General features: G+C 46.0%; 1 protein-coding gene across 1 annotated transcript in view; it reads right to left on the bottom strand.

Moving 5' to 3' along the window:
- The window catches only part of SNCA (synuclein alpha), a 73,978-nt gene that overhangs the window by 54,919 nt on the left and 5,859 nt on the right, over positions 1-13,200 (bottom strand). Inside the window, exon 2 of the mRNA XM_063136244.1 lies at positions 3,274-3,315. Within this exon, the coding sequence (XP_062992314.1) occupies positions 3,274-3,315 (42 nt within the window). The remainder of the gene's footprint in view (positions 1-3,273; positions 3,316-13,200) is intronic.

A 13,200-nucleotide genomic window follows, 5' to 3' on the forward strand; every position in this document is an offset into this window, starting at 1 on the left:
GCAGATGATAAAGGATCCTGAGGTTCCTCCCACAGCTCTGGCATTGCCACAAACCCCTGGGTTCCCAGTCATGCAATAATACATGAGCAAGCGCCCTGAGAGTTGTCCTCTTTTAGCCTTTTCTAGATGGCAAATTGTGCCACACAACCCAGCAGCAGAAATCCAGGGGCTCCCCATTTGCTAAATGCTTCCCCATGTTGAAAGACTGGGCACCGAGGGAAAGAGAATGCAGCGAAAATGCATTTGTTCTCCTGTAGCATCTTCTGCTTCACTTCATCGAGCCGCTTTACTCTGTAAATATGCATATTCATACTTAATGAAGAACAAACACATTTGGTTACATAACGAGCCATTGGCGCCATTTCCCAACCAGTTTCTGCTCAGCTTCTCAGCCTCATGCTGCTAGATGGAAACCTCTCTTTCCTCCAGAAGCAAAAAGATTACTAATGGCGTACCAATAAGGCTAAGCTTGACTAGCCGACTAAAAAGCAAAGGGTTCTCTGAACTCCCCTTAACTGTGCCCAGTGGCTCACAGATTGGAAGCTGATCTATAGCGGGTCAGATTATTTGTCCATCAAGCCCTGTGGTGGGAACCTCCAGCCTGGGCCAGAACTGGGCCATCAAGCCTTCCCATACAGCCTGCTGAGACTCGGGCCTTAGCTAGACCTACCTGATAGTCCATGACGGAGGAGGGAAGAACTCGCATTGTGATTAATGCGAGGTCCCTCCTCCGTTTACATGTGAGGTGCAATGACCCCAGGAAGAGAGGTGTCACGCCCTCCATTTTTTATTTTTAAAGAGGAAGGAGCGCGCAAACGGTTGTGTGCTAAAGGTAAGTTTTTTTAATTTTTTTAACTACTTTTCCCGCTCCCCCCACCCTAACCCCAATGGGCATGGAGCCGGGTCAAACCGCAGCAACAGGCCACACATTCCACGGTCTTGGGCTCAGCTCGGGACCGCAGAAAAAGTGGGCCCAAAGGGGAGGGCTCTATCCCGGGGCAAGGGAGGGATCAACCCTCCCTGATCCCGGGACCCCTGTGTGTCATGTGGACAAAGAGGGATGATCCCGGGGTTCATCCCGTGATAAAGCCCGGTCTAGCTATCGCCTTCATCAAGGCTCCTGTCTCTGAATTTTATTTATTTGCTTGTTAAAATTCTATACCGCCCCATAGCCGAAGCTCTCTAGGTGGTTCATGAAATAGCAGCGCCATCGCTTGGCCCACCCGGACAGGAAAGCTTTCTCCATCTGTAGCTGTTGTCTCAAGATTTCTGGAGCACCTTGAAGAGGCAGTTCCTGGAGGTTTTCAGAGGTGAGGGCTGAGGGAAGTCAGGTTTGTCAGGAGCTGCCACCTCAAAGTGCCTGTAACACAACAGTTTGGAACCACCACTTCAAGGTCCTCCAGGAACCTCGAGTTGATATCTGACAGATCTACTTGTGGAGCACCAAAGACCAGTGCATTTTATTAAATTAAACAGCATAGCCCTCGGGGAATCCTGAAGCAGCCTCCTGAGCTGCCTGGACTTTGAGGTCCTTCCAAGGGCTTTCAAAAAGGATGGGCAGTCCAGACGTTCAACCTGTGGAACATGTGAAACCAGAATAATGTGTGTTTTTTTTAAAAAAGAATTTGTTTTTACCTTTTAAAAAAACATTCCACCACACTGATCTCAGGCAGCCTCCCAGGGTGCCCATGCTTTCTGAAAGCCTGGGATAAGATCTAAAAGTGCAGGCATCCTGGGAGTTTCTATGCAAGCATGCTTGTGTGAATGACTATGGCCTTTTCTACACGTAAGGGTAATTCCAGGAAAATGGAGGGATCATCCCTGCCTGCTACCGGGATCCCCTGTGTGGCATTTGGATGCACAGCAATGATCCCGGGATATAGGGCTGGTGTAAACATGCCCTATGTATGCCTCAATGTATGTGTGTGCATGCGTGCACCTAGCATTATGTGCATGAGCCTTGTGCTCATGCACTCCTCCATCTCCTCTCCTGTGATGTGGCCACAAGGAGGAGATTGGAAGTATCCACTTCCAGTTTCAACTAACCATGGTTGTGGCAACCTGGGCAATGTGTGGGTAGTATTAACTATGTGATGAGTGGATTTTTGAAACATGCCAACTTCAAACCATCATTATCGATCTCGGCTTGTTTCAATAAACCACAGTTAACAATAACTACAATTCCTGGTTCAGACTCAACAATAAATGGCAGTTCAAAATGGAAGTGGAAGCTTCTGAACTCCTCTTGGAAGTGATACCAGAGGAGGAAAGGAGAGGAGAATGGGCAGGAACCAAAGGCTTGTGTGCATAATGCTAAATTATGGTTTTGTGTTGCATGTTAACCAGGTGAGTGTCTGCTTGGTCTGGCAGTAGATTTCTAAGGTCTCAGGAAAAGGTTCCCTGTTCTACAAGGAAAGACTCTATTTCTTCCAACATGGTGAACCTCAACCTTACTGGAGAAAAAGTGGCTTTGACTGTACTGCCAAGAGATCTCATGCATGGGTGGAGCACTTACTAGTATATGTACAAGAGACAGGAGTTTTAACAGGAGTCATAACAAATTATGCACACAGGAGCCTGATGCAACATGGAACTCTGTGCAAGTCTTTTTTTGGTTTAGAGGACTGCTAAGGATTGTTTCTTCAGGGCAACAATCCATGAAACGTCTTGGTTCTTATGTCGAATCACTAATTGCTACAGGAGTATGGAGGGAGGAGTAGACATGATCTGCTCTCCATGCTTCAAAAGGATGGGAGTCCATGGAGAATATCATGCAGGTCTTCCTACAAACTTTCTGGTCATTTGTAACAGAACTGAACCTATAAAAAACTGCCAGTCCAACAAGAGAGATCCACCCGTGGAAACAGTTTTCCGTAGAAGCAGGGGATTCAAATACCTTGTCCACATCATGGTGCTCATGTGAAACCCACTGAATTAGTTTGACATGCATGGGAGGCACCGGTTGAATTGCCTGAGACAAGATATGTATCTAAAGAGATGCGTCGCTAGCTGAAAATCTATTGCAGATGGTGGGCCATTAGGATAGTCGGTGGAAATGCAACCATAATACAACCTAATATCCTAAAAAGTCATACGTACTTGCACATTCATTTCCCAGTGAGACCGTCTATGTGTTTTCCAGCAGCCTTAATTTTATTATGCATCTACTCACCTCCATAAATCTGGGCCTACTCAGACATAAAAACCACTTTAAGCGATAGGTGGGAGATTTATTGTGTAGATTTATGAACAGAAATGCAATTATGCGCTTACCTGTTGTGACCCCATGAACAACTCCCTCCTTGGTTTTTGAACCTGTTTATTAAAATGGAGAAAAATCAATCATCAGCCGGATTGAATGAAACAGGTCTTAGTAAACAGAGGAATAAACTTGGAGGATCACAGTGTTTCAAGCACACCTCACTTCCCCAAACAGTCGCATGTTCCAGTGGCAACCTTTCTACACTGTCGGTTCTCTTGTGAAAAAGTACAGGAGACATCTAGGGCCTTTTGCAATAAAGTGTTTATTGACGTATCTACAAAATGAGACAAAAGTGGAGCCCATAGGCGTGCGCATGGGGTGTGCCCAGGCACACCCTAATGACACAAGCAATAAGCATGACTCGAGGGGGGCACTGAGTAGGGATCCAGAGAGGAAACCAGACACAGCAGGAATGGCCTTCCAACTGCTCCACCACCATGCTGAAGAACCACTGCGTCTGAGACAGCACCATTGCTCCAAGCAGCAGGATCAAAAAGGAATCATTCTGCTGGGAGCCTCTGCCAGGAGCCGCTCTTCAAAGAGGCAAGGAGGAGGGCCTCTGAATATCACTTCCTCAGCCCCTCCTTTGGTTAGTGTCACTACAATGCCCCATTAATGCTGCGGCTTGAGGAGCATCTCTTCATACCTTCCAGCTGCAACACCTCTCCTACAGTCAGGCAAGCCAGGATGTGGTGTAGGGCATCAGTGTATACCGTGTTTAAGAAATAAATAAATAAAAATAATGTCCTTTATGATGGAGTATTCAATAAATGTTCACCTTTTTTAAAAAATCCTTGGATGCACACCCTAATGAAATATGCCGCGCATGCCTATGGTGGAGCCTGCAACCCCACCAATACTTACTTGTAAGTCCCACTGAACTCCCAGTGAGTAGACTTCCTTAGGATTGCAATGTCAGTCTCCAAAATCATCAGCAGCCCCCTGCCATGACCAACCAAAAGACTACTTCTTGCCAAGCAACTCCAAATCAAATAGAAAAGGTCCTTCAAGCCCTCTATCAGGCCCCCACACAGGCAAGAAAGCTATGGCCTGCATTCCAAGCTGAACTTAACTGACCCATAACCACCATTCAGCGAAGGCTGGTGACTTCGATTTCAATGGAACTGTGAATCCATTCTGGGTTTCATCAGGAGCCAGCCAGAACTCTAAAGGAGCAATCCAAGGTGCTGGACCCTATTCCCAAAATAGGTTCAGCACCTCAGATAGTTCCTTTACAGTTTAAATTGAAAATACAGTAATGGCGCAACTCCATGAGTATTTACTCAGAAGTAAGTCCCATTGTGCTCAGTGGGATTTACTCCCAAGTAACTGAGATTGCAACCTAAATCTCACCATAGTGTAGAAAACCAAGGAGCCTGCCTTTAAACCTCCAGCTAGCTGGTGCCCCCTGCACGTAACTGGATTAAAGTGTGGGGCAATGCAGCCTTGTCTGGTCAACCTGACCCAGTGGTGCCATTTCAGCACCTCCAGCGCAAATGGAGACCTGTGACGCCACAGCATGGATAGAACCTTTTCACACATTAAATTCAGCCATGAAATGCTCTCAAATACCATTTGTTATGGGATATTTTGAGTATTCTTAAATGTTTCTATACAAGATCCAGGGCTGGAGAAGTTCCAAAAGACTGTCTGTTCAGTGTGCTGCCCAGGCGCTCATTAGTGTGGGCAACAGTTTCTATGATTCTTTCTCTTTAAACTGGAATTAGATTGGATACCCCTTCAAATAAAGGACAGTCCTTTGGCAGATAGAGGACTGTTCTGTGTAAAAGAGGACACCTGCCCACCCTAGGTCCTGGGGTTGGGATGAGACTAGGGATTTTTCTTGGAGACATGGCTATGGGGAATGTCACAATGAGATCCTGCACTCCAACATTTTCCACTTACTTCAGCCCCTCTCTTAGTATGTGTGTGTGAGAGAGAGACAGAAAGCGAGAGCAAGCGAGCATTGCACAGTTCCCTAATTTGCAGGCAGAGAGCCAATCTCTTCCAGAACACACACAGAAGGTCTGGCATCTTTATTAAGCAGGCTACCTTCTGGCTCCATAACAGGCATGAAGTCATCTCTCATGACAAAGGCAGAGCAGCCTTCCTTGTATTAATAATCCATTTTGATTCTTATATCCCCTCAACCTCCCCTTCCGGATTCTGGTTATTTTCAATAATTAAATAAAATTCAGTGTGTTCCTTGGTTTAGAGTTGAGAGACTGGAAGGCGCAACAGGTGAGTTTGGGGGCGATGCTGTTATTTTGCTTTCCGCAGCCTCACATAGTAATCTTGGGGAAATTAAATTCTCCCCGCAACCCCCCCCACCTGCCGCCACCCACCCACTATCACTTTCAGTCCTGTGAGGTTCCAAAACCGATGCATGTGAGCTAAATGCAAATCTGGAACAGTGGCAGAGATAAAAGCGGTTGCTTTCCACCCAACACTGGGGAGAGGGGGAAGCAGCTGGAAGGGCTGACACACTGTTTTCCATCCCTGCCGCTCCTTCAGTGTAAATGGCCACCTCCTGAGGATGCTGTGCAAGGGAGAAGGGGCTATTCAAGCTTCCTGACACATGGAAATTCAATATAAGATGCAGTGTGTATCTACAGAGAGCAGAGGTGCAGAACATAAAGCCCAGACATCCAGTCCAGCCCTCCGGCATTTCTCAGGAGGTCCCCTGACCACCAATTGTTTGTGCGGTATTTCTGGCTTTTGTGCAGAACCTTTCCAATCTGCAAAGTTGAAACACCTCTCCTTAGGCTTACCTACTCAAGGAGGGGCCATAGACGAGGTTCACATGGGTAAATTCTCACATCCCTACTCCCCTCCTTCCAATCTAAGTGAAGCCTGGCAGAAGAACATAAGAAGAGCCGTGCTGGATCAGACCACGGGTCCATCTAGTCCAGCATCCTGTCCACACATTGGCCAACCAGCTGCCCAAGGGAAACTACAAACAGGACATGAGTGCAACAGCACCCTCCCACCCATGTTCCCCAGCAACTGGTTTACCTAGGTGTACTGCCTCTGATACTGGAGGTAGCATATAGCTATATGGACTAGTAGCCGTGTATAGCCTTCCCTTCCATGAATTTCTCCACTCCCCTTTTAAAGCCATCCAAACTGGTGGCCGTCGCTATGCGTTGTGTGGAGAAGTACTTCCTTTTATCTGTCCTGGATGTCACACCAATCAGATTCATGGGATGACCCCAGGTTCTAGTATTATGAGAGAGGGAGAAAAATGTCTCCCTATCCACATTCTCCACACCGTGCTTAATTTTGTACACCTCTATCATGTCATCCCCCCTTATTTGCATTTTGTCTAAGCTAAAGTATCCCAGCTGCTGTAACTTCCCCTCAAAGGGGAGTTGCCTATGCTGCCTATCTGGCGTTCAAGGCAGCTGAAAGAATCGCATAGAGACATAATTGTGATAAAAGCAATGATCTAGTCAGGAATCATTACCATTCAACAGATATAACAAGCATAACAGAATAGTTTAAAACAGTGCTGTTGAGCCACTCTTTCTCCATATAGTCCAATACTGGGCCTGTTCAGACAACATGATAAGACAGCGGTAGGCCGCTAACCCTTTTGCAGCATGTAGTTAGTGAGCATGTTTAAACCGTGGTTATGTACAAGTTGTTAGCACTGTTATTCTCAGGGGTTCCACTGCCTCCTCACAGACTTTAGAAGTTACATCTCTGAATAATGAACGAATGTATCTTGCCTTTTGTGGACATCCATGTAAAGCAGAGGTGTGGAACTTCTGGACTGCCAGCTTCTCTCTCAGATCCTGCCCCCTCTCTCAGGCCCCACCCAATGCTTAGTGCCAGAGAAAGATAGCCTCTCTCAAGTGCTGAGCAGAGAAACCCCACTCTTATCTCTAATCAGTGGTGAGAGATAAGAGCAAGTTTCCGTGGTCATTCCCTTTCTTTGTGCAGAGCGAGGGATGGGCAAACCACTCCATGCCTCTCTCTGAATGGGAAAGAGGCAGTTTCTTTTGCAGGGAGAAAGGAGCCTGGTGATATCAGGGGGAGCTTTTGGGAAGGATGGGAAGGAAGGCTTTCCCTCTGACATCATTCTGGTGGTGTCCTCAGAAGCAATCCAGCCTCCAGGACCAGATCGGTTCCCCACCCCTGATGTAAAATGAACACACATGAACACCAAGGTGCGATTTCACATGCTACAGCAGCGGAGGTATATATTAGTTTTATCTTCTTAATAAACTTCTTGGAGGAGGAGGATGCTTTCCAAATATGTTCTTTTGGTTAGCTGCTCTCTTGGCTTTTCATCAAAGGTCATTCTACAGTAGAGTAAACCAATGTAGCACACGGTAAAGACGGAGGTGAGGGAGCAGCCTGTGCAGTGGGTCCTTGCGATGGGAATTGGTCTGTCATCATAAAATTGTCCCAATCCTCATCTGTAAAATCCTGGTGGAGATGAGCATGAACTTGTAAAGTTTTTGCTAGGGGGAGGAGAGCAAATCTCCTTTGACAGGTTCAGGATAGAACTGAAATAAATTCGATTAAAAGAAAATCCGCCTCTCAGATTCCTTTGGTTTGATTTGCTGCCAAATGAATATTCTCCTGATCTAAATGCTGTGATGAGGTTTATTAGCATGAGAAGGGGGAGATTAGTTCTATGAGAAAAACAAAAGATCATTCTTACAGTCACCAGTGGGAGGAACATTCATGTAGCTTGTTCATAGCGCAAAGCAAGGCGTACATTTCTCTTTATTTGGCAACTGGCTGAAGGAGGTAAGAAGAAGGCCCTGTACCCCTTCTTAATGGTAGGGAGAACCAAGAGTTTTCCCTCAAGGCAAATCAATTATGTAGTTCTTTGTTTCTTTTCAGCTGCTTGCATACCAGATGGTGGTGGTGGGGAGATGAGATAATGAAACTCACAGTGAATGCATCTTCTAAAGCAGAGCATCTATGGAGAAGCTGTGCTCACACCAGCGAGGGAGCATGAATCATGCAATCGCTCACTTGGAGGAAAGGAAAACCAGTTCTTTCCACTGATTTGAAACCCACTGAAAGTATCCAGAAAGGAGGAATACTTAGCTACACCCAGGAATCTTAGCTACACCCAGCTCTGTCACACTCCAGCATTTCACACTAACATGACCAAGAAAAGGAAGAACCCAAGGACAAGGTGGGGTGATGCAGATAGCAGTTGGGTTGCTTCTCCTATTGATTTTTATGGGTCAAAGCCAATGAGCTCCCATCTGAGACATGGTCGGGGAGAATACATGGCTGAATGGAACCAAGCTTGCCTTTCACTCATAGTCAACAGAAGCAGGGGGGAAGGGTTTCCTCTCAGTCCAATGGGGTCCCTGAGAGCTCTTCTCTACATTCTCCTATATAAATCAAGGGTTGCCATTCTGCAACCCTCAGTCTACCGGAAAAAAATAATTGGCAAGACATACTGCAGGACATGTAGGCTTCATACAGATATACATATGATGATCCTCCATGGATCTGTCCTCATCTCTTTTGGGGCAGACATAAAGCACATCCAAACAATCAAACTTGGGAGCAATATCAAACCTGGGAGGAGTGGGTGATTCATGTCTTCAGTAAAAGTCAGTGCTGATGGAGCTGCCGCTTGTGACAATCCCAAAGCAATTCCCCACCACACCTAGGGCAATGCTGTCATGGTTATTGTCAGGGGTCGGGATCACTGGGCCATGGCCCACACCCTGCAAGAGACCAACACTGTCTAGTGGCCCTGCAGCTCCTCCTCCTCCTCCTCCTCCTCCTCCCTGTCACTGCCTCTTGACTCGCCTTCTCTGAACACGCAAGCAATAACAAGAGTGGGGAGATATAGTTGTTCCCCTCACTTTCCCTGTCTTTCCCTCTGGACAATCATAGAAGATGGCTCATGAACAGGCAGTGGGGGCAGAAGCTGGAGGAACCCACTGAGGACATCTCTCCCAAGGGTCCCCCCAAACCTAGAGACAGAACCTATCATTAGCATTTTAAAAACAGCGTTAAATTTATTCATAGGGGCATGAATCTTAGGGATGTTGCAGGTGCCCAACTGAGTCTGGAAGTCTGAACCCTAACCCCAGACCCAGTCGGGCACCTGTGGCACATTTGTGGGCAGCCATCTGCTGTCATCCAGACCCGCCATTGTGCACCACAATGGAGGCTCTGGAAATTAGGCATTTCCCTCTGTTGTATAAATGGTGGCCGTAAAGGCCCAATTTATGCAATGGAGGAAAATATATAATTTCTGGAACAAGGGTGGATGGTTGCTGAGTGCTAATTGGGCCTCTTCCCAAGCCTCAAGACACTCATGTGGCCTGACGAGTGGGGGCGGACAGCGGCAGCAGGGCAAGTGTCCGATGAATCGGAGACACGTAAGTTCACCCAGCCCTAGCATGGTAGGCAGAGAACTAGACCACAGCCAGTCCTGAAGCAAAAGTCTACCAATTACTGCACAGGAAAGGGGGGGGGGAGAGAGAAAGTTCTCTTTCCTACTGCCACGACACTTGCAAATTATCACCCAGATAATGAGCACAGTGACTGATCTGCCTGACTCAGTTCCACCTTCCCTTGGCAGCTTTCCCCCATCTACTCTGCAGACTGAGAATGCAACCCTCTCCTCTGCTAAGGCCAAGAAGAGATGCAGGCAAAGGTGTGTGGCAGGTGTATGCTTTGAGGGGTGCAGATAGGGAACGGTACAGAAGACTTTTAGGTCAGTTCGTTGGTCCAACAAACAGATTTTACCCATTTTCAACATATCTTTAAAAGAACACGAAACCAACATAATATAAGATGACAATAGAAGGCTATCAGGGATCACCAAGTTGACAACTGAGCAGTAGGACCTCCATGAATGCTTTCTGAAATTTCTGGACCTGGCTGGTTTCTCCTCGAAAAGTCAGAGATGGGACAGTGCCAAGGGTAGGCATGGCTGGGCAGCTGTTGAGGACCCACAACCCAGCATGGCCTCACTGATGAGAGTCCTCCGGAGTTGCTCCTCCTCTTCCCCATTGCAGCCTACTTGTTCCACTGTCTCTCGCTCTAGCCCAGGCAATGGTGGTGATGCTAAGGGAGGAGGAGCAGATGCCACTGCATACTTGCTCACTAGCTCCCTGCCTGTCTAGCAAGCAGGCGATAGCAGTGCTGGCTAAGAAGAGCAGGAGCAATAGCAGCTGATGACAATGGCAGTGTGAAGGTAGACTCACTGAAGGCAGGGCCCCATGGAGAGTGCATTGCTCAAAGGCCCTCCAAAACCCGGAGCCAGCACTGAGTGCCATAAATAGTGACCAACATCTTGCCATCTGCACAGATGTTTCTCTAGCGGTGCCTTCTTACAGCCTCCTTCTAAAAAATTGAGTGGGCATAGTTTGATAGCCTATGTAATTGCCCCGTGGAGAAACAGCACAAGTTCTAGGATAGAAAATCTAGTTTCTGATTAAATTCTGAAAGATGATGAAACCCTTGCGACTTTAAAAAAGGAGAAGATAAAAAAGGGATTTGCCATTAAGAACAAGTCTACTTCAGTGTCTCAATTCCCATTACCCTATGATTTGGTTCATGCAAGTATATCACTTGGTGTCTCCAGAGTATGAGCATCCCTCCTGCGTCAAGGGGTGGGGGAGAGAATGCACCTGGCGGCTACAGGAAGTTTAACACTGTGTGAACCAGCCATGCTCCATGCTGGCTCCATGTTTGTCCAGCCTGTGAAACACCCCTGAGTGTACTAGCTGATACACAAGGGCCCTTTCTACACTCAAGGGTTATCCCAGGAAAATGGAGGGATTGTCCCTGCCTGCTCCTGGGATCCTGTGCATTTGGATGCACAGGAATAATCCAGGGATGATCCTGGGGTAAAAGGCAGGTGTAGAAATGGCCATAGAGTGCCTTCCACATGAGGAGTGGGGATATTGGGGTAACCAGGGTCCTCGTTTTGCATGGAGGCACTCTACATGCCTACGTTAGTACACATAAGGCTGCTACCGTCATGCATCTGTCATGGCTGGGACATGTACTGGCAGCAAGGGGCATGACCACTGGGCACAACCCCACTTCCCCTGTCAGTGCATGAGAGGCATTTGTACAATCAGCCCTGTGGTTACTGTATCCTTGATGACTGGTAGATGAGAAGATATGGACTGACTCCACTGATTTCTTTGGCAGGAATGGGCGGAGAAGCGATTTTCGCGATCATTCAGATTCTCCAAACCAAAAACAAAATGAGGAGAGCATCCAACACAGGGAGAAACGTGTTCTCAGGATGCAAAATCTTTATTTTCACAAAGCCTGACGCGTTTCGGCCTGTACTTTATTCAAAGGCCTTTCTCAGGGGGCTGTAAAATTAATAGTACAATAAAATACGCTATGATAACACATAATATCATATGTTTAGGTTAAGCACATGGCCACAAGGACCACCAGGTACATCTTTTGAGGCATTTCACCACCTGTAGCGGTGCTTCGGACAGTTTTCCCATCCAGTGTAAATGCCCTAAGATTTATATAGGGGAAACAATCAGACCCCTAAAAAGACGCATAGGTGAGCCCTGAGCAATATAAAAAACAACAGGCCAGGTGCTTCATTAGTAAACCATTTCGCAGAACACCAGCATTCCTATGCAGATTTGAAATTTTGGGCACTGGGTAGACTCAATACACAGGATGACAAACAGCTACTAAGAAGGGAAATAGAAATTAAAACCTCTGATTGTAACAACAACCTCTGTTTGTTGTTACAATCAAATGGGAATAGTGGGCATTTTAAAAAAGCACACCACAAATATCATGCCCAATGAAAATTAAAAAAGCACAGCACTTTTGTAAACCGCCCAGAGAGCTTCGGCTATGGGGTGGTATATAAATGTAATAAATCAAATAACTCCGTAAAGTGTGAAAATGCAATTTTTTCTAGAATGCACGTTTTTCAAGTGCAGATGCAAATTTGGGAATTTGTGAGCATTTTCAGAGAACAGGCTCACCTACTTGTATTTGCCAACGTTTGCATGATTTGCAAATATGAAAGAAATTCTCATTCATGTCTGTTCTTTAGTGATAATGTGAGTTAACATAGAAGTTTCATCTGTGATAACAATGAGTCTGAGACAAATAATTACTTCTCACTCCGTTTGACTACCTTGTTTCCCAAACTTTTACAGGTGTATCTGAGATTCACCAAATCATGAGAGAATACAATGGCTTTAAAGGACAGATCCTATTCATCTTTACAAAGTGTTTCGGGCTTCAAGAACGAATGCATGGGTAGTGGTTCCTGAAACTTCTCTCAAGCCAGACCACACAGATTTGGAATTAAAGAATGCATTTTTATTGCTCAGTCTAAAAGAATAACAAGCTTTAGCTAAGATGAGGCAGATCACAAACATTCCTAAATACAGACAAGTTATAATCACTAAAAGTATAATGAAAATAGTAGCAAGCATATTGTTAACATAGTAAAACCTAGATTCTACTCAATCGAACAGTTAATATCAAAGTTTAGTGTTTACTTAAAGGGAAGATATGGTGGGCAAAGACAGCTTAAGCAGTTAAGGTGGGTTTCTCATTCTTCCAGGATCTCCCACCGTAACAAATCAAACCCTAGTCTTTTATAACCTCCATTATGTCAATGACCTCATCCTCAGTTTTGGACCTGGTCATACCGCTATTCCTTTCCTTCTCAATGTAGCCAGGTCTGCCACTGACACCAGTAACATCTGGTAAGCTAAGCAGTGTGATGCTTCCAGTATTTGTCTGACCCATTCATGGCAGCCTTCCTTCATTTCCAAGAATACATTCCATTACTCATAGTTATCTCGCAACACAAAGACACAACTAGTCACATCTATAAGGTACAATAAACTCTTATTAATTCCACAAACTACAATGCATATTCTGCTAGAGCACAATTACACAGGGAAGTGATCACTGATGAGTCAGTTACACATTACACA

The sequence above is a fragment of the Elgaria multicarinata genome, chromosome 10 (genome assembly GCF_023053635.1).
Source record: "Elgaria multicarinata webbii isolate HBS135686 ecotype San Diego chromosome 10, rElgMul1.1.pri, whole genome shotgun sequence".
In the NCBI taxonomy this organism is placed as follows: domain Eukaryota; kingdom Metazoa; phylum Chordata; class Lepidosauria; order Squamata; family Anguidae; genus Elgaria; species Elgaria multicarinata.